Here is a 22,099-nt window from a genome sequence, read left to right on the forward strand (position 1 = left end):
TCTCCCCTCAGGGAGCAGTGATGGCCAAATGAAGCTTCTTGAAGCAATGAAGCTTTGCAGCCATTCGGTTCAAAGCTTCATGGTGGTTCATTTGGTCTTATGACAGTCTTATGATGTCGCTGTCAAATAAAGTGTTACCGGATAATAACAACAAACGCTAGTTACTTCACTGCATCTCTCCTATTGAAAACACCTGGGTGCATTAGGGTAGCCACTCATAATTCACCACTTAAAGCTCCTGGGCACCAGTGCAGTCGGAACAAACACTCAGCTCTTACAATTCACTGGAAAGACTGCTGGTAAGACCATTCCTTGCTATTATGTTTATTTGGTTTGAATTGAATTGTGGCTAATGGTGACTGTGTTGAGTAGTGTTAATCTGGGATGTTTTAAATTTTAATTGTTTTACTGAGAGCATGTTCAGTATTATATTGTATTGTCATGATTTAACACTACATTTTCTGTGCCTAGGTTTATAACCTAAAAATAAGCTAAAAAGAAGTTAAAGGAAAGAAGTTCTCCAAACAAAAGGAAAATAAAAGGAGAAAAAAAGACTTTTGAGTTGTCCACGTCCTTTCCCTTGAACAGAGCCTTTTTCAAGTTCGGGCAAGAGTTGAGGTTCCCAAAAAATTTAGAACTTGACAGTTATTAACTAAAAGAGCCTGGACCTGAAGATAAATTGCATCAGACATCCAGAGACAAAAGCGGGCATAACTAAATTCCAAGATGGCCGAAGAACTCTTGGGGAAGACTGTCCAACAGCTCAAGAAAGCCAGGAGCACAGGCAAAGCCAGCCTGACCAAGCAGGCCAACTTCATCACAAGAGTAGCAGCCGACATGACTGAAACTGAGTTAAAGGAAAAATTCGCCAGACTCTCAGAGTGTTTCCGACAATTTCTGGATGCCACCGAGGACTACGCCACCGGTCTACTGGCTGAGTTGAAGACTGAAGAGGATGAAGAAGAACCAGCTTTTTACCTACATCAAAAGGCTGAGTTACACCAAACCGCCAAAGACGCCGAGGTGAAGTTTTCAGAAGTAAGTGATATTGTCCAGACAAACCTCTGGGCGAGGTATGGCGAAAACGAGCCGCAATGGTTCATGGGTAGTTGTGGCAACCATGACTGAAAGTGGTGCGATGCAGAGCAGCTGGCACAAGACCGCCAGCATTGGCAAAACCTGGTTCATTTGGTCAGCTCGGCGCACAGGCCTGGACGCCCTGACCGTAGCTGGAGCACTAATGAATGAATGAATAAGCGACTGTTATTTGTTATGTGTTACACCTGCAATGGTTCATTGGTAGTTGTAGCAACCATGACTGTGAGTGCTGCATGCCGTTGTTATGTTCTGGTGTTTTCTGTTCAAAAAGGACGCTGTCTCTTGGGGTCGTGCGTTGTATGGGGAACAAGAACAGCAAGTGTGAAACATAAGAACTGTCGCTCTCATTCTTCTCCTCGTCGCTCCCCACAATACTGTACACAGTGATGGAAAAGCAATTGCGTATTCACGTTACACAAACCCAAGCAACGCCAGGCCATGCTGCTAGTTAGCTTTATATACGTAGGATTTAGATATGGGTGAAGATACAGGAATGTGTTCTCACCATTTGATGTCATTAAGCGCCCAACAAGCCCCCCCCCAACAATCCTAATGGCGTGTGCCGGCTCAAATTCATTGATGGCAGCAGATGTGATGTGGACAGGGTCACCACTTTCCCACTAGATCACCACCCCGCTCTCACAAACGCTCGCATTAGTCCAGCTGCTCCCCTGAGATGGAACCATTGTCCTCCTGGCTGCTCTCTGATTGGCCGCAAGTGTGAGAAAGTGGCGGAGCACGCATTGATATGGAGATGCGGGACTATAAATAGGAGACGTGAAGCCAGGAGAGATCACATCGGGCACAGCCATGGCACCTACAATCTCTCTGCAAAACTCTCAGCTGACGCTTACTCATAAGGTATGTTTATCTTCATCATCTTAATCATCTTGTCTTCACCACTCAACAAGTGTACTCATCGTACTTTATTGCTGTTACAGATCCGAAAACCTCTGGTGGAGAAGCTCCGTCGCGAGCGAATCAACAGCTGCATCGAGCAGCTGAAGTCTCTCCTGGCTCCAGAGTTCCTCCAGCAACAGCCAGACTCCAAGATGGAGAAGGCCGAGGTCCTGGAGATGACCGTTTGCGTCCTCAAGAGACTCCGGGCTAGCTCTGGAGCAGGGATGCACTTTGGAGCTTCCTGTGAGGAGAAGATCATTCCTCTCAGTAGCGTCAGCAAGATGGAGAGCCCAGTAAAGAGCGCACCCTGGAGGCCATGGTAGACACAGTGACTCTATCATGGAACAAAATCAACTCTAAGCGGATTTGTCATGCGTGATGCATGAATCACATCTCATTGCATTTGCAATGGCCCAAAATGATGACAAATTATATTAATTTGTCATGTTATTGATCATATTGGTCACGTTTTTGCTGGTTGAGTTCTTCTGGAAACAACAGCAATATTTTGTCGTTCTTGTTCGAAAGCAGTCTGATTGCTTTGGCAATCGTCGCTAATATTTTTTGGAAAGCTTTTTCATATGTTTTTATATGGTATGTTCATTTTTGGTGTTATTGATCATATTGATCTTTTTTTGCTGGATGACTTCCTATGGAAACAGCAGCAATATTATTATGTCATACATGTAACAAAAGACTGATTGCATTAGTAATCATCAGTATTGTTATGTTGTGAAGATTTTTCATGTATTTTTATGTGATAACGTTACTTCCTGGATCACATTGATCCAAATATTCTTCAAATGTTATGAATCTTCGTGGTTTTTTGATGGCAGATTTTCGCAAGAAAATGTCATATTTCCTCATATTATATATATATATTATATAGTTTTTGTCATCTTGTTTAAGATCATTTTGATGATTCCAAGTTGTAAGTCCTTTTTGGATGTTTTTTGCTAATGTAAACAAAGTGAAATGATTGCAATATTTTTTAAATTCTGATGTATAATGAAATGTTCATTTTGTGGACGCTCGATAAGGAAAAATGCTGTTTGTAGATCAGTTTGCTTTTCTTTGTCACTATGTGATGATGTCAATGTTATGAACAAGTTGATCTGTTGTCAGATCCGTTGTTTTTCTGCATTTTTTATTTGCAGCAATCTCATCTAAAAACATGTATGTGTTGCTATATACATGTTTGTTTGTAAAGTTACCCTCCACTCTCTGTGAGTGCCACGTGTCTTGTAGACGTCTACAAGTTGTTGTTGTGATGCATCATCACGTCTTGTTTCTCGTGTCAATAAACACAAGACGTCACTCTCTAACTTTGTGTCATCTGGTCTCTTCAAACCAACAGTCGACCACCCAAAATGTTCTTTAAGTTTTATCAATTATAGTCATGATTTTTGATGACACATGTATTTTTTTCGCAAGAAAATAACCGTCACGTAATCTTTTATATTACGGTTTAGTGTCATGCATGTTGCATGAATTCCATTGTTTGTTTTTGTTTTTCATCGGTTAGGAAGAAGTTTGATGTTTTTAAATACAATTTGATGACATTTGTCTTGTTTGAAGATCATTTTAATGATTCAAAAGTCAAAAAGTACTTTCTGGAAATGTTTGCAAATGTACATGAAGGCACTCAGATCTGTTTGAAGATCTATTATGTTGATGACTTGCATTATGATCAAGTTTTATTGTGAAAAAAAATCCACTTAGATGTTCAATTTGTGGACTGTTGATAACGAAAAATGCTGTTTGTAGATGAATTTGCTTTTCTTCATGACTATATGATGATTGTCAATATTATGAACTAGATCTGTTTTAAGGTCAATTGTTTTTCAGCAATTTTTTACAGTAATTTGATAAAAAAAAAACACATATTGTATGTGTTGCAAAATACATGTTTGTTTGTAAAGTTATCCTCCACTGTCTGTGAGTGCCACGTGTCTTGTAGACGTCTACAAGTTGTTGTGATGCATCATCACGTCTTGTTTCTCGTGTCAATAAACACAAGACATCACTCTCTAACTTTGTGTCATCTGGTCTCTTCAAACCAACAATCGACCACTCTTATTACACATTATACAACACTGTCGTAAAGACCAATTAGACCAAACGACAGGATGCCATCCTGTGTCTCGCTTAATGAAGGGTGTATTTAATGTGCTGACACACTTGTATTGTTTGCTGTCTGGGAAAGCAGAGGAGAGCCTCTCTCAGAGGGGATGAGAGATGTTCACCTTTGACCCCTGTAAGGCAGATGTGTGTCTGAGAGACAGCACAATGACATCATAACTTGACTCAACTTGTTATGAAGCTTTGTGTTGAGCATGCAGAATGAAATGGCTATTTTCTTTTTGTTGAGTTATGTTCGAAGTACAGTTAAAATGTTTATGGTTACTTCATTTTTTGTTCAATGAAGATAATATTAAATTAGTCCTGGATACAGTCAAGCCATTATTATGTCATTGTTAAAAACCTCTCTGTTCATACATGTAGATTTTGTGTACAGCCCTGCTAGTCATTGTAATTACTCATTGGTTGACACTGTCGGTGATAGACTGAGGGGTTGGCAGCGAATGTTCGACCTCCCAGTCAAATTGGATTGGACGTGTATCTCTGTCAATGGCAGTGAAAAGTGAATGCTTCATGCCAGCCTCCCTAGTTAAAATGGATCTGATGTCAAGTATGCTTAAAAAAACACACAGAGAACATTTAAGCCGTTTGGTTTTGTGTTTGTTTCCTCCTAGGTAATTGTCCATTGATTTCACCTGTAGTGCCTGCTCCTTGTGTATACTCCAACCTGCTTTATCCCCGTGTCACCCACCTGTGCCTCGTTGTCTCGTTACTTGTTGTCTTATAAGCTCCCCGTTTTTGTTGAGTCTTTGTTGCGACATTCTTCCTGTTCACGTCTGCGTTTGAGCTCCGTGTTTCCCTGTGCCCTCGTTTGATGACAACCTTTTGTTTGCCTTAGTGTTTTTTGATCCCTGTTCGTTTTGTTTGTACTTTGTTTTTTTGTTGGTGTTAATTAAAACAATTTTGCACCGACTGTCTGCCTCGCCTCCCTTTCCCTACATTTGGGTACACACTGCTCGCCCGCCTGCATTCTCTGACTAAAGTATTACGTACAAACCTGTGGTTTTATGGAAAACACGACATCGCTTGGGTCACCCCAATGATATGAGTGTTTGACAGTAAAAGTTGTCATTTTTCAAAATAGACATTTCATTTTCAAATATAGCAAAATGAACTAGAAAAAAAAATCAAATTTAAACGGTAACACTTTATTTGACACTGTAGGTCCATAAGACTGTCATAATTATGACATCACACTGTCATGAGTATTAATGAATGCTTATGGCATCATTGTCATCAGGCAAAGTATATATTTAACTCCATTTATGTCCAGCCTTTGTCTTTTACATCCGTTCAAAAGTGACATAATCTGCCGGATGACACTTAGGCTAGGTTCATACTGCAGGTCTTAATGCACGAATCTGATTTTTTCATGTTTTTCCGACTCGAGTGAGACATTAACTTGACGGTCTGAACAGGACAAGTCGCATAGAAGTGGACCATTTCAAATCCGATCTGGGTCACTTTCGTATGTGGTTTAAATCCGATCTGGGCCACATTTTTCCAGAATGTGGCGGCGGTCTGAACTGTCAAGTCCCCCAAATCGGAATTCATGCAGCAACTACGTCAGCAAAGAGCAAGAGAGGGAGGGTGCGACAGTAGCGGTACAGCTGTGCATTAGCGTTAGCACGGGCTCAAAGGACAAAGGTAGTCTGAATCTGCAAGCCAAAACATTAGATATGACCAAAAAAAATCAGAATTGTGCATTAAGACCTGTGGTATGAACCTAGCCTATGACATCTGTCATAAGCAATCCTTAATGCATCGTTATGACAGTCTTATGACAGTCTCACGAACCCACTGTAAAATAAAGTGTTACCCAATAAACTAATACAGTGGTGCAAATACAGTAAGTATTTAGTCAACCACCAGTTGTGCAAGTTCTCCTACTTGAAAAGATTAGAGAGGCCTGTAATTGTCAACATGGGTAAACCTCATCCATGAGAGACAGAATGTGGAGAAAAAAACAGAAAATCACATTGTTTGATTTTTAAAGAATTTATTTCCAAATTAGAGTGGGAAATAAGTATTTGGTCACCTACAAACAAGCAAGATTTCTGGCTGTCAAAGAGGTCCAACTTCTTCTAACGAGGTCTAACGAGGCTCCACTCGTTACCTGTATTAATGGCACCTGCTTTAACTCATTATCGGTATAAAAGACACCTGTCCACAACTTCAGTCAGCCACACTCCAAACTCCACTATCGCCAAGACCAAAGAGCTGTCGAAGGACACCAGAGAAAAAATTGTAGACCTGCACCAGGCTGGGAAGACTGAATCTGCAATAGGTAAAACGCTTGGTGTAAAGAAATCAACTGTGGGAACAATTATTAGAAAATGGAAGACATACAAGACAAGATAATCTCCCTCGATCTGGGGCTCCATGCAAGATCTCACCCCGTGGCGTCAAAATGATAACAAGAACGGTGGGCAAAAATCCCAGAACCACACGGGGGGACCTAGTGATTGACCTACAGAGAGCTGTGACCACAGTAACAAAGGCTACTATCAGTAACACAATGCGGCGCCAGGGACTCAAATCCTGCACTGCCAGACGTGTCCCCCTGCTGAAGCCAGTACACGTCCAGGCCCGTCTGCGGTTCGCTGGAGAGCATTTGGATGATCCAGAAGAGGACTGGGACAATGTGTTATGGTCAGATGAAACCAAAATAGAACTTTTTGGCAGAAACACAGGTTCTCGTGTTTGGAGGAGAAAGAATACTGAATTGCATCTGAAGAACACCATACCCAATGTGAAGCATGAGGGTGAAAACATCATGTTTGGCCTCCGTTATTGCCAACAGAGGGTACATAACAAAGTATTGAGATGAACTTTTGGTATTGACCAAATACTTATTTTCCAGCATGATTTGCAAATAAATTCTTTAAAAATCAAACAATGTGATTTTCTGTTGTTTTTTTTCCCACATTCTGTCTCTCATGGTTGAGGTTCGCCCATGTTGACAATTACAGGCCTCTCTAATATTTTCAAGTGGGAGAACCTGCACAATTCGTGGTTGACGAAATACTTATTTGCCCCACTGTACATCCAACAGATGAAAAAAAAAACAATGCCAAATGAATTAATACTGTCAATCAAGCTGAATATGAATATCGATAATCATGGAGAGCATCACCAAGATGGGGCCCAAAACTCCAAAGGGATTTGGCACACTTCAGGAAACAGCTGCCGTCTCGGGCCAATGGCGCGCTTTCCCTCCACATGTCATCCTCTAAGGGTTTTTGTGTGTGTGTGTAACACAATCAGCCCCATTCATGTCTTTGTGCTTAACGGACAACAGCATTGAAGGAGCGTGTGTGGGAAAGTGGCATTGAGCTTCTCCTCACAGCTCACGGCGGTCGTCTTCAAACGACTTCATGTCCTGTCTCACGAGCGGGATCGTCACCTAAAACTTTGAGTTGACCACCTCGCAAACGCAAGTTTGTCTTTCAACACATCCACACTTGCATGTTTATTGGTGTCTACCAAATGAGACACACTTACATTGTTGGAAGTGTGGGAACTGGAGGAGAGGGGCGCTCCCTGAGGAAGCCCCTTGGGACAAGTGCTTTAAATGTGCGTCCCTCGAGACGCAGCTTAACGCACACGCTGGTGTCTATTTTGTATTTACACGAACACCTATTAGCATCGCAGTGTTGTTCTCATATGTCTCCTAAGTGTCTTAGTAGTAAAATTGCTAGGTTCAGATGTCTACGAAGCTTATTAAGAAGTACGAGTGTTGAAGTCACTAGGTTGTGTTCAAATGTCGACAAATTAGTCTAACATATTGACAGTGAATGTGTGGCATTCACTGACTCAGTGTGGGAAAGTAGAGTCGATAAGAACGGGAGGTGCAGTGGTCATATTGAGCCCCTCGCCAGCTGCCTCCGGGCCCCCGAAGGGATTCGGCACACTTCCATTTAAGCCTCACGTGTGGAGAAGAACGTTGCTTTATCCTTTTCTCATTTTTCTGACACCAGAAGCAGCAAAAGTGACACTTTACCCTACAGTTGTGGTCAAAAGTTTACATACACTTGTGAAGAACATAATGTCATGGCTCTCTTGAGTTTCCAGTTATTTCTACAACTCTGATTTTTCTCTTATATAGTGATTGGAACAGATACTTCTTTGTCACAAAAAACATTCATGAAGTTTGGTTCTTTTATGACTTTATTATTGGTGAACAGAAAAAAGTGATCAAATCTGCAGGGTCAAAAATATACATACAGCAGCGCTAATATTTGGTAACATGTCCCTTGGCCATTTTCACTTCAATTAGGCGCTTTTGGTAGCCATCCACAAGCTTCTGGCAAGCTTCTGGTTGAATCTTTGACCACTCCTCTTGACAGAATTGGTGCAGTGCAGTTAAATTTGATGACTTTCTGACATGGACTTGTTTCTTCAGCATTGTCCACAAGTTCTCAATGGGGTTTAAGTCAGGACTTTGGGAAGGCCATACGAAAACCTTAATTCTAGCCTGATTTAGCCATTCCATTACCACTTTTGTTGTGTGTTTGGGGTTATTGTCCTGTTGGAACACCCAACTGCGCCCAAGACCCAATCTTCGGGCTGATGACGTTAGGTTATCTTGAAGAATTTGAAGGTAATCCTCCTTCTTCATTATCCCATTTACTCTCTGTAAAGCACCAGTTCCATTGGCAGCAAAACAGCCCCACAGCATAATACTACCACCACCGTTCTTGACGGTAGGCATGGTGTACTAGGGGTTAAAGGCCTCACCTTTTCTCCTCCAAACATATTGCTGGGCATTGTGGCCAAACTGCTTGATTTTTGTTTCGTCTGACCACAGAACTTTCCTCCAGAAGGTCTTATCTTTGTCCATGTGATCAGCAGCAAACTTCAGTCGAGCCTTAAGGTGCCGCTTTTGGAGCAAGGGCTTCCTTCTTGCACGGCAGCCTCTCAGTCCATGGAGATGCAAAACGCTCTTGACTGTGGACACTGACACCTGTGTTCCAGCAGCCTCTAATTCTTGGCAGATCTGCTTTTTGGTGATTCTCGGTTGAATCTTCACCCTCCTGACCAATTTTCTCTCAGCAGCAGGTGATAGCTTGCGTTTTCTTCCTGATCGTGGCAGTGACAAAACAGTGCCATGCACTTTATACTTACAAACAATTGTTTGCACTGTTGCTCTTGGGACCTGCAGCTGCGTTGAAATGGCTCCAAGTGACTTTCCTGACTTGTTCAAGTCAATGATTCGCTTTTTCAGATCCATGTATGTATATTTTTGACCCAGCAGATTTGATCACTTTTTCTGTTAACCCATAATAAAGTCATAAAAGAACCAAACTTCATGAATGTTTTTTGTGACAAAGAAGTACCTGTTCCAATCACTCTATCGGAGAAAAATCAGAGTTCTAGAAATAACTGGAAACTCAAGAGAGCGATGACATTATGTTCTTCACAAGTGTATGTAAACCTTTGGCCACAACTGTATCTTCAACCTTGGCTTGAACAGTTTTTGACTGTTATTGAACCAGATGGACCCGTTTCCATAGCAGCACAGCCGTGTGCCCGGTCGGCGTGGGAAAGTGAAGCCACGCTTTGACTCACACTGAGACACGTGGGCAAACAGTCTGATTAATAATTATACTCGTCAGTACTAGTCAAAGCATTCATCATCATTCTAAATTGGATGAGTTGGTTTAAAATCCTTACGCAGTGGTTCTTTACCTTGCTAAAGGTACCGAACCTCATGTGTTTCTCATGGGCATTAAACTAACCCTTTAAATTAGATAATAAATCCTTTTTCTTAAATTAAAATTTAAGCTACCAAACTAATATTAAAGCAAATTCCTTTTCAAAATTATTCTTTCAGAAAGCATGCTTTTGAACAGGTCAAAATGAGAGTTTTAATGTTTTTATCTTTATGTATCATATCTTAGAATTTTTCATTCAAATTTGGAGGAATCAATCTTATATTGTTTAACATTAAGCCTGTCAACCTTCCACTGAACAAACCAGTTTCTCCTCCCATAAGATAGTTGAATGAACTTCAACTTCAAAGAACTTTTCTATTCTATTAGTCAGTGCGTTATCATCACACAACACAGTACCAAACCAAACAATAGTATAACAAAGTGCGACACCCCAGGCGGGCAAAGAAGTTCAGAAAATATCTATAAGATACAAAGAAAAATACACAACAGTAAAAGAGTAGGGACTGGTCAAAGGAAATTTAATAATATTAAAACATGTTCATATAAATACATAATAGGTATTCAATAGATTAGCTGTTCCTCAGTCGGATGGCAGAAGGCCAAAACATGGAAGAAATAAATTGAATAAATCATTTAAACTGAGAGCAAACCAGTCCAAAAACTGGTTGGTCTTGCACCTCCGTGAAGTTGCCCCCCATCAGACGCAAATTTATAAAAAAATTAATATCATTGGTTTGTACTTTAAATGTTTTTTGTTTGTGCTGCTATCGTTTTTGAAATATTAACAATTCTTTTATAGGTCAATCTGAAGTCAACCAGCCCCCCATTTTGATTAAAAATGGCTAAAAATTGTGTCAATACGTACAGCACGAATGCTGTGACGTCGCATTGTAAAGCGGAAGTGGGACATTATAGATACGCCCTCGCATACAAACCATTATATTTCTGCTATTTTTCTCCGGTAATCTTTCAAAAACGAAAATGCTGATCAAACACTGCTGCTATGGGACTTGTAGAAACGACTCGAGACATTACGACATTTGAAGGATGTTTTCTTCATACGTTTCCCAGAACCAAAAACTCGGAGGAAAAAATGTGAAGAATGGACCAACTTGCACGGACGTTTAACACAAGGTGAAGCCATTCACATTTCATATGCACTAAACATTTTGTTGGGTTAGCATGGTCCTTCAGAGGACAAAGAGGTAAGCCATTTTGATATTTTAATTATTTTTTTAGCGTGGCGTTTTGGCGTGCTGTTTCTGTCTGACAATGAATGACCTGAAAAGAACTAAAATAGTATCTGACTGCCACTTACCTTTTGTGTTGTTAAAAAAAAAAAAAAAAAACTTTAGTAAATGAATCGGCCCCGCGTCCTGTGTCCCGTCAATACATTATGAAGTCTATGTCTCAAGAACAGAGGGGTGTCACAAAAACTATCACTACGTTTGCATTAGTTGTGCTGGCATGTGCTGTAAAAAATTTCGTTTGCGCTGCTATTGTTTTTGAGATATTATGATATTTATTTCGAGTGATGACGTCACGCAGTCCCCCATTTATTGCAAAATGGACCCAAAATGGTGTCATTTGTTTATGCTACTGTCAGGGACAAGCAGGCAGGCAGACAAGGTGGACCGAAAGGAAGGGAAATAACAGAGAGGCAAGGCAGGGTGGCAGAGAACTATAAAATGTTTTAAGATAGCACATGGGGAACTTAAGTACAGACATTGGGTAACGAGACAACGAGGCACAGGTGGGGGACATAAGAGTCAGCGGATTGGTCAACACACAAGGAGCTGGCCACAACAGGTGAAATCAATGGGTAATCACAATGACCAGACACACTAGGGCACAAACTTAACTCAAACCATGACAGCTACTTTTCTGCGGTAGATATTTTTGTTTGTGCTGCTATCGTTTTAGGGATATTGAGATATTAAATAGCGGCTGATGAAGTGTACCAAGTCTCCCAATAACAGAGGGGTGTCCCAACAACGAGTGCAAACATAGCACAAACCAATGGCACCCCTTTGTGCTATGTAGCAGCACAAACTTTTACATTTTTACAGCATAAACTTTTACAACATTTTTTACAGCACAAACGATTGACACAATTTTTATGCCATTTTTAGTTAAAGCGGGGGGGCTGGTTGACCTCAGATTGACCTATAAATAATTGTTGATATCTCAAAAACGATATCAGCACAAACAAATTTTTTTTTTCCAGCACAAACCTAGCACAAACGAATGGCACTATTTTTCTATTAATTTGCGTCTGATGGGGGGCCAACTTCACCGAGGTCTGCCCTGCATGTCTCAACCTTCACCGAACCCCTTAGGCTATATTCAGACTGCAGGTTAATCTGATTCCAATCGGATTCCTCCTCAAATCTGATTTTTAGGGGTGACTGTTCACACTATTTTTAACAAGTATCCAAATAATATCTGGGCCTGTTTAGACTGGGCCAAATTATTGACACACCCGACAGGTTTCTGTGGCAACGAAGGCATCATCAAGCATAGAGTGACGACACGGAAAGTCAAAACCCATCTAAGCTGTTAAGACTGAGAAGCATCTTGTCCAGATCTAAAACATATTGGTTTCAATCCGTCTTGCAAAAATCAGATTTCTGTGCTTTGTGACAGTTATGACTACAAAAATGCCATCCAGTTTCAATCTGGATGGGCTAAAAATACGATATTTTGGCTACTTTAGACTCACTCGCTGAACCGCAGGTTAAAAAACAATGCCCTAACTAAATGGAGTCCTATACCTTTGTCGAAGTAGCCTATTTCCCTCCCTTTACGTGTAGCAGATGTGCTCTGGACAAGGTCACCACTTTCCCACTAGATTCCCACTCCACCCTCACAAACCCTCGCAATGGTCCAGCTGCTCCCCTGAGATGGGACTATTGTCCCTCTTACTGCTCTCCGATTGGCTGCTAGTGTGAGAAAGTGCCAAGACCTGCATTGATATGGAGATGCGGGACTATAAATAGGAGGCATCAAGCCGGGAGAGATCACATCCCACACCGCCATGGCGCCTACAATCTCTGTGCAAGACTCTCAGCTGACTCCGACTCATAAGGTATGTTCATCTTCATCATCTTAATCATCATGTCCTCACCACTCAACAAGTGTACTCATCGTACTTTATCGCTGTTACAGATCCGAAAACCTCTAGTGGAGAAGCTCCGTCGCGAGCGAATCAACAGTTGCATAGAGCAGCTGAAGTCTCTCCTGGCTCCAGAGTTCCTCCAGCAGCTGCCGGACTCCAAGATGGAGAAGGCAGACATCCTGGAGATGACCGTTTGCGTCCTCAGGAGACTCCGGGCCAACGCTGAAGCTGAGATGCACTTTGGCACGTCCTGTGAGGAGAAAATGACTCCTTTGGGCAGCATCAGCAAGAAGGAGGGCTCGGCAAAGAACGCCCCCTGGAGGCCGTGGTAGACACACTGACTCTTTTTCATGGCACAAAGTCAACTCGGTGCATTTCCTATGGGAAATGTTAGCGGATTTATCATGCGTAATGCATGGACCACTTCTCATTGCATTTGCAATTGCTTACTCTTTATATTTTCTATATGAAAATGGTGGCAAATTATGTTAATTTGTCACATTTTTTCATTGACTTCCTACGGAAGCAACTGTAATGATAATGCATTTTCATGCATGTTGTATTAGCAGTCTGATTGCTTTAGTAATATTTACTAATATTTTTACAGCCTTTTCATATGTTTTTATATGATGATGATGAATTATCAAATTGATCTAAGCTTTTGTTGTTCTTATAGGAACAGATTTTGCTAAAGAAAAAACATTTTGACATGCATGTCTGATTGTATTTGCAATTCGTGCGCTCAATGTTTTCTTGTCACTCGACATTATTATTATTTTCCTGTGGAAACAAGAGAAATATGATTGATTATGTTATTAACCGTATTGTTTTCCAATTTTCAATGATTACTTTTCCTTGGGAAACCAAATGTCTTTAATAACATTTTTTTTTTCATGCATATTGTATGGACATGATTGCACTTGGCAATTGTTTTTCATTGACTTGATCTTCTAACTGCATTCATACATTTTATGTAACCAGTAATACATTTTATTTGATCACAATGCTATGGATCACATTGATCTAAAAAAATGTTTTAAATAAAACAGTCATGTATGACGTTTTCATTAATCTTTGTAAGATTCCATGAGTTTGGATGCTTAATTTAATTTCATCTTAACATTCTGACTTGCTTTATGGTTTACGTCAAACCAATTCATGTATTTTGTCTTGTTTTGTTTTGTTTGAACCAGTTGTGTTCATATTTTGAGTCTTTTTGTAAAGACATACAATGTTTTGATAATGTGATGCATCATCAACCTTGCTGACTTGACTCTTTGCGAATAAACAAATTTGTCGGCGAACATGATTTGTTTTGTCTTATGTTATATTACAGCTTTGCTGCCAAACAATAGCAATGAAATAACTTTAACACAATTATGATTAAAAGTCTGTCATTTAAAAAAAAAAGCTATTATGAAATCAATTCATTTGGAGGTAATTAATGATGAATTAATAATGCAGAAATTAAAAATAGATGGACACAAAACCACAAAAATCACAACCTTGTCACTACCTGATCGTGACAGGTTACCGGATCGCAGCAGATTGCTACTGCGCATGCGCGAACTAACGTCACTTCCTCTCAAGCGTTGACACAGATATAGGTATATACTTTATATGATTGATTATACAATAAAATACATTTTTCTAAAATGGTACAGCATGTGAGGTACACTTTTTTTGTTGTTGTTGTTTTTATTCTTCTTTTAAACCTGTCCCGTTCAGCTGCTTGACACGGGGAATGTGAATCTGAATGTCCTATTGGTCTGAACAGTTATAATTAGAGATGTCCCGATCGATCGGTATCCTGATCGTTTGGGGCCGATCACGTCATTTTCGGCAAAAAAATATCGGTCATACCTTTTTTTGATATATTTCTTTTTTATTTAAATCGTTTTCTAATTGTATTTAACGTTACAGACATAATATGTTACACTCATCCAGAGTCTTTAGTTAGGCTTAAGGTAGGGTTATCAAATTTATCCCAATAACGGCGGTAATTCATTTTTTAAAAGATGTATCACGTTAAAATATTTAAATGCAATTAATGCATGCGCTGCACGACCCACTCACGCATTGTCGCGCTCAATCTGTAATGGCGCCGTTTTACCTATATAGAGAGATAAAAGGCAGCGTTAAATGAGTAGAGTGAATTTTGCCAACCTTTGGAGCCTTTTTTTAACTGGCTAAAGCCTTACAAACCTTCTCCCTACGATTAGAAATATCATGGGAAGCAATGTGGGTAAGCAAGGTAGCAATAGATCTTTTTCTTAACACCTTATGTTATTTCCCAACGCAGAGAAGATATATCAATTGGTAGCACTACGTACAGTCATGGTTCCACTTCCCATCATGCATTTGGGCATGGCTAAAGTATCAGTTACTGAAAGCTCAACAAATACACTAGATGGCAATATTTAGTCACAATATACAAAGTTACAAGTCTTTCTATCCGTGGATCCCTCTCACAGAAAGAATGTTAATAATGTAAATGCCATCTTGAGGATTTATTGTCATAATAAACAAATACAGTACTTATGTACTGTATGTTGAATGTATATATTCGTCCGAGTTTTATTCATTTTTTTCTTAATGCATTGCCAAAATGTATATGATCGGGAAAAAAATTTTCGGGAATGATTGGAATTGAATCGGGAGCAAAAAAAAGCAATCGGATCGGGAAATATCGGGATAGGCAGATACTCAAACTAAAACGATCGGATCGGGAGCACAAAAACATGATCGGAACAACCCTTGTTATAATGTATCACATGGGAGTATGATATACCGTACTCCCTATGTGATGATTATTCATTGTTTTGCATTTATTAGGGAAAGACAGCAAGCAGGAAGGAATTATGGGTGGACAGAAAGTTAAATAGAAAAAGACAAAAGAGAAGACAAACAAGAAATACATTCACCACCTACACTAACTATGAATATGGTAGTGCTACAAAAAGCTTATAGTATTTCCGGTCGACAATATCTGCGGAAATGCGAGGGGTGTACTCACTTTGTCATACACTGTATATAATGCAAATAAAGTGGCTTAAAAGTTGGTAGGGACAATTTGAGCATCCTGAAAAATTGGTAGTGTTATGTCCCTACCGTCCCTATGCAAACGTACGCCCTTGGTTCAGTTTATACTGCATATTAGCTGATACCGGCCGACTTTGAAAAAAGTCCATATACTTTATATTGGCTGGTCAGTATATCGGTTGACCTTTATTAGAAAGATCGTCATCTAAACATAACAGTTACATGATTGTATCAGCTCTTAATTGGCTGATAACAGCCGATCTTGAAAATGACCACATATCGGCCCGATATATCGGCCAGTCAATATGTCGGTAAAACTTCATTAGAAAGCGTATCACCTAAACAGTGAACATATCAGTTATCATATAGGCTCTGTATTCGCCATCTTATATATCTGTCGATTATAAGCGTTAACCACGTTGTAAGCACTTGTTCATCTTGTTTGTCATCTCTTCTCCATCTGTGCAGAGGTTTAACACTTTCACACACTCTCCAGCGCATGACTGGACATGCCCAAGTGCCACCGTCACACCCCTCCGTTCCTCGTAAGGAGCTGGGAGACTCGGCGACACACGACTTCCCACACTGGTGAAAGGCGGCCAACACAATGGGAGTGTGCCTCCTCCACAAAAGGCCGGGTTGGATTCCCAAGCCCGGACGGAGCCGCCATCTGCCCGCCGCTCGTGGGAAACGCGTGACGGCTGGCGCACACGAGTAACTCTATCACCACGGCAACAGTCAGCAACAGATGATGCAAGATGGCAGGTAGTTATAAGACGTATAGAAGAATAAATGGATTATAAAAGGATGAAAAACAAGATGGTGATGATGTAGAAACAAGAAAATGGAAAGAGAAGAACATAAGGAAGGGCGGAGGGATAGAAATAAAGGATGGATATAAAAGGAAGGAAAGGGTTGACAGTATAAAAGAAGGATGTATCACATGACAAATCTATTTTGCCGTTATAAATAAATTGTTTCTTAACTGCAATAGACATTTCTGATTGGGAGCTTTATATAGCAATCGAACGTGCGACTGGGGGTCTCGTCGTCATCTCACGCCAGGGCCTCATATGCTCGGGGTGGGGCGTCGTGCAGGTCGTGTCTACCCAAGGGCAAACATTTTCCCACTGACCTCCCGTGAACCCGGTTGCAGCCCACCTGCTCCGTCTGACACCCCCTCTCCATACATCGTCGCCCCCCCCTTGCCAAAATACGCGAGCCTCCCATTGGCCAGCGGGGAGCATAAATAAGAGACGCTTCAGCACTTGGTCTCATCCGACTCATTTGGACTCCAAAGCGTAACGCGTCATGTCTACCTACGCCGACCTTCACCTTCAGGACAGCGTCAAGGAGCAGCTTTTTAGGTTGGTCACTTTATTAGGTACACTCATTTGTGTCACGCCGAGAGATGATACGAATATTTTTGGTCGAGTCGAAATATTAGGGACGGCTGACGTTGTTGCTGAATGCGTTCTTAATATTTGGGAATTTCTGTACTTGCATCTAAATGGAAATTTTTCCTTATACTTTGGTTAGTTAGGTGATATATCGGCCCGATATATCGGTCGGTCAATATATCGGTAACCCTTCATTAGGAAGCTTAGACTATATATCGCTTGAACTTTATAAGAAGGATCATAGACATCACTATCAGCTGACAGGACACTGGGCATGGGGCTGATCCGTAGGGGGCCTATTTTAAAAAATATTTTAAAAACCAAAGCCACAAGCGACATAAAACCAAAACAAGCACCTCCCTTAGGCATATATGCAGCTCCATGAGCAGCGGCATCAAAAAATTCAAAGTCGTTCCATAATAAAATCCAGATTAATATTTTTTATATAAGTATAACAAAACTTAAAATGGCTATAAAATTCTCATATTTTACGCTAGACGCACAAAAAAATCACCAAATGCAGAGGTAATCACCTTTAATTTCAGGATCAATAGCAATATTTAACATATCATGAAAGTTTAAAAAGTTTTCACCAGAAATAGCAACTTAATTAAAAAAAATTTTTTTTTACGTTTTTTTGCGGTCACAAAACAAAGAGCGTTTTAGGTTCAAAATTCTTGTAAATAAATGCTTAAATTGCGGAGTTTCTATAGATATGAATGTAAAACAGTCTAGAATCTTGGTTGAAAGCAGAAAAAAACAACAACAAAAAACAGGCAGTTATCGTTCATTTTACGTAAATATTTCAAGCCAAAGTTACGGTATTTTGTACTCCAACATCGCAGGCATTACAAAATAAAGAGCTTTTTAAGGTGAAAATTCTTGTAAATAAATGCCTAAATCGCAGAATTTCTCTAGATATAAACGTAAAAACAGTCTAGAATCTAGGTTAAAAGCAATAAACGGCCAATTATCGCTCATTTTACGTAATTATTTCAAGCCAAAGTTACGGTATTTTGTACTCCAACATCGCAGGCATTACAAAATAAGGAGGTTTTTAAGGTGAAAATTCTTGTAAATAAATGCTTCAATCGTGGAATTTCTCTAGATATGAACGTAAAAACAGTCTAGAATCTTGGTTAAAAGCAAAAAAACGGGCAGTTATCGTTCATTTTACTTAAATATTTCAAGCCAAAGTTACAGTATTTGGAAACCAACATGGCAGGCGTCACGAAACAAACAGCTTTTTAAGTTAAACATTCTTGTAAATAAATGCTTAAATCGCAGAATTTCTCTAGATATAAACGTAAAAACAGTCTAGAATCTTGGTTAAAAGCAAAAAACGGCCAGTTATTGTTCATTTTACGTAACTATTTCAAGCCAAAGTTATGGTATTTTGTACTCCATCATAGCAGGCATTACAAAATAAAGAGCTTAAGGTGAAAATTCTCGTAAATAAATGCTTAAATCGTGAAATTTCTCTAGATATGAACGTAAAAACAGTCTAGAATCTTGGTTAAAAGCAAAAAAACAGGCAGTTATCGTTCATTTTACTTAAATATTTCAAGCCAAGGTTACAGTATTTGGAAACCAAAATGGCAGGCGTCATGAAACAAACAGCTTTTTAAGTTGAAAATTCTTGTAAATAAATGCTTAAATCGTGGAATTTCCCTAGATATGAATGTAAAATAGTCTAGATTCTTGGTTGGAAATAAGACCATATATCGGCCTGATACTGTATATCGGCTGGCCAATATATCGGTCACCCTTTATTGGAAAAATTGTCGTCTAAACATAACAGTTACATGATTATATCAGTTCTGTATTGGCTGATATCGACCGATCTTAAAAAAGACGATATATCGGCGATATATCAGCCCGATATATTAGTAAAACCTGTTTAGAAAGCTAATCACTCAAAGAGTGAACATAACAGTTATCATATCGGCTATATATCGGCTATTTACTAACATTTTGGTTAGTTAGATGATGATCAAAATATTTGGAACATTTGTTATTGCATCCAAATTTAGGTTGCTCCTAATGTTTTGGGTTGGTTCAAAATATTAGAAACAGCTTCAGTTGTATGCAAATGAAGCCTGCTCTCTATATTTGTTTATTTTAACTCGTTGTGTGCCCTCGGCAACGATGGACGTCCAATTCATTTACAGTAATACAGGAAGGCTTTGCAGTAAATGTTCACTTTCATTTCAGTCCATAAACAATTGTTGCCTAATCTCCCAGTCAAAATGGATTGGACGTCTTGCTTAGTCGATGGCAGCCAACAAGTTCGTTAGCGACACAATTCTCAAAATATTTAGTTTTTTTTTTATAAAGTTTATCCGAACATAGGTTTTTTTTATAAGTGTATATATATTTGAATAACTATAGTTAGATGCAGGCAGAAGTTATTGCTGCCAAAGAGGGGCCACGAAATAGTAAATGTTATGGTTCACTTACTTATTTTTTCCCCCGTTCTGTCATTGTTTGCATACTATCCTCATTAAAATATGAAAACCAATATATGTTTGGGTGGTTTTAGTTCAAGCGGACACTTTTTTTTCATCTGTGTGATTTTGACAAAGTTCAGGTCACATTTGATGGTGATTTTATGCAGAAATGTGAGAAATTCCAAAAGGTTCAGATACTTTTTCATACCATTGTAGATGTAAAGAAAATATTAAGATTAACCAATGAATGTAAATGAACAGATAAATAATGCAATTATAATTATCAACATTATTTTATTATTAATCACTATAATTATCTAAACTGTCTTTAACATGGTCTTCAACTCTTCTTCTGTGGTTTAGATGCAAGCTGCACACGCTTGAGCGAAAATGCAGTGGTGGAGTGGAAAAAATGCGCTCCCTGTTGGAAGATCTGGTACTGCAGCGCGGCCTCCCCATGGCGGAGCTTCTGGAGAAAACCAAGTGTCTCCTGACGCTGCGGAGGGCACCGCTTTCCCCTCAGGGTTACTCCAAACTCACCCGGGAACTTTTACGACTTTTCCCCGATGCTGACGAAGACCTGGCGCCGCTTTGCTGCTAAGCATCCATGACTACGACAGCGTGCAAGACAGAGATGCTCGAGGATGACTTGATGACTATGCTGCTATTTGTTTTTCACAAAAGTGTCTTATGGTTGCGTTGACTTGCAACTACTTAATTTTTTTTTTCACTAGTTGTCACTCATTCTTTCCTATTGACGGTGATAGACATTCAATCCATTTTTTCTCCCAGAGAAAATAAGATTGGATGTGATGAAGTTAATGGCATCGAACAAGTTAAAAGCTGCCTTAATTTTTGTGTAAATTTGCATAAAAAATTATGTCCTGCCTTGTTTCAAGGGCTTAATTGCATTATCTACCTTTTATTTGTTTTAAAAGGGCCTCGGCTATTATTTGATGTATGCTATGTGTATGCATTTGTCGTTGTTTTGATATTTTTTGACATGAAAGAATAAATAATGCATTGATGCACAACTTATTTACGTATCACTTGGTGATCTCTTTTGCATCATTTACACATCAAAGCAATTTTTTAAGTCAACATGTACCAATTTTTTTTTTTTTGCAGTTTTTGTTGTCAAAAATAGTAAACAAGATTTAATAAATTGTCTTTTACATGTAAGGGTGTCATGAAAATGAATCATGACCATCACTAAACTACAATGTCACTATATAGTTTATTATTATTATAATATCAAGAGTACAAACTAAATGCAACCTGATCTTCAAAGAACCAGTGCCCCAAATTTCCTTTGTGGAAAAGGTAAAACAAGAGGGTGGATAATGGATAAAAACAACTCCCACACTAAGCTACTTTGTCAAGGCATTGCTTAGGATTAATATAATATATCAAAAGTGCAACATCAATGCAACTTGACCGTCCAAAAACCAGTGCCCCAATTTTCTAGGTGGAAAAGGTAAAATGAGAGGTTGGATAAGGGATAAAAACAACTACCACACTAAGCTACTTTTGTCACTGCATTGCTTGTGATTATTATAATATATCAAGAGTACAAAATAAATGCAACCTGACCGTCCGAGAGCCAGTGTCCCAATTTCCAACGTGGAAAAGGGAAAACAAGGTTGGATAAGGGATAGCAACAACTCCCACACTAAGCTACTATGTCACCATATTTACTGTGACCACTATAATATATGAAAAGTGTAACATAAATGCAACCTGACCGCCCAGGAGCCAGTACCCCAATTCCCTAGGTGGAAAAGGGAAAACAAGAGGTTGGATAAGGGATAAAAACAAATCCAACACTAAAATATGTCACTAAATTGTTTATGATTATTATAATATATCAGAAGTGCAACATCAATGCAACTTGACCCTCCAAAAACAAGGGCCCCAATTTCCTAGGTGGAAAAGGTAAAACAAGAGATTGGATAAGGAATAACAACAACTCCCACACTAAGCTCATTTGTCATTATGTTGCTTATGATTATTACTGCATAATATAGTAAAGTGCAACATAAATGGAACCTGACCACATATGAATACTTGCCCCAATTCCTTAGGTGGGATAGGTAAAACAACAGGTTTGATAAAAGGTAAAAACAACTCCCACACTAAGCTACTTTTGTCACTACATTGCTTATGATTATTATAAAATATCAAAACAGCAACATAAATGCAACCTGACTGTCCAAATAACAGTGCCCAAATTTCCTAAGTGGAAAAGGTAAAACAAGAGGTTGGATAAGG

At 39.4% G+C, this 22,099-nt stretch overlaps 3 protein-coding genes across 3 annotated transcripts in view; all 3 read left to right on the top strand.

Annotated features, from left to right (window-relative positions):
* The window catches only part of LOC130921299 (uncharacterized), a 209,289-nt gene that overhangs the window by 58,915 nt on the left and 128,275 nt on the right, over window positions 1-22,099 (top strand). The gene's annotated exons all lie outside the window — the stretch shown is intronic.
* LOC130921305 (transcription factor HES-5-like) lies at window positions 1,829-3,800 on the top strand. The gene is made up of 2 exons (XM_057845014.1): window positions 1,829-1,959; window positions 2,040-3,800. Exons 1-2 carry the CDS (start codon window positions 1,909-1,911, stop codon window positions 2,319-2,321), a joined length of 333 nt encoding a protein of 110 aa, XP_057700997.1. The 5' UTR covers window positions 1,829-1,908; the 3' UTR covers window positions 2,322-3,800.
* LOC130921306 (transcription factor HES-5-like) lies at window positions 12,842-14,240 on the top strand. The gene is made up of 2 exons (XM_057845015.1): window positions 12,842-12,906; window positions 12,987-14,240. Exons 1-2 carry the CDS (start codon window positions 12,856-12,858, stop codon window positions 13,266-13,268), a joined length of 333 nt encoding a protein of 110 aa, XP_057700998.1. The 5' UTR covers window positions 12,842-12,855; the 3' UTR covers window positions 13,269-14,240.

Source organism: Corythoichthys intestinalis, chromosome 9 (genome assembly GCF_030265065.1).
Source record: "Corythoichthys intestinalis isolate RoL2023-P3 chromosome 9, ASM3026506v1, whole genome shotgun sequence".
In the NCBI taxonomy this organism is placed as follows: Eukaryota; Metazoa; Chordata; class Actinopteri; order Syngnathiformes; family Syngnathidae; genus Corythoichthys; species Corythoichthys intestinalis.

What these genes read in the sequence shown, in the direction of transcription:
- LOC130921305 (XM_057845014.1), top strand. Translation starts at nt 1,909, where the DNA reads ATGGCACCTACAATCTCTCTGCAAAACTCTCAGCTGACGCTTACTCAT. An exon ending in AGCTGACGCTTACTCATAAG is followed by an intron (nt 1,960 to 2,039) that starts GTATGTTTATCT and finishes TTGCTGTTACAG; the next exon opens with ATCCGAAAACCTCTGGTGGA.
- LOC130921306 (XM_057845015.1), top strand. Translation starts at nt 12,856, where the DNA reads ATGGCGCCTACAATCTCTGTGCAAGACTCTCAGCTGACTCCGACTCAT. An exon ending in AGCTGACTCCGACTCATAAG is followed by an intron (nt 12,907 to 12,986) that starts GTATGTTCATCT and finishes TCGCTGTTACAG; the next exon opens with ATCCGAAAACCTCTAGTGGA.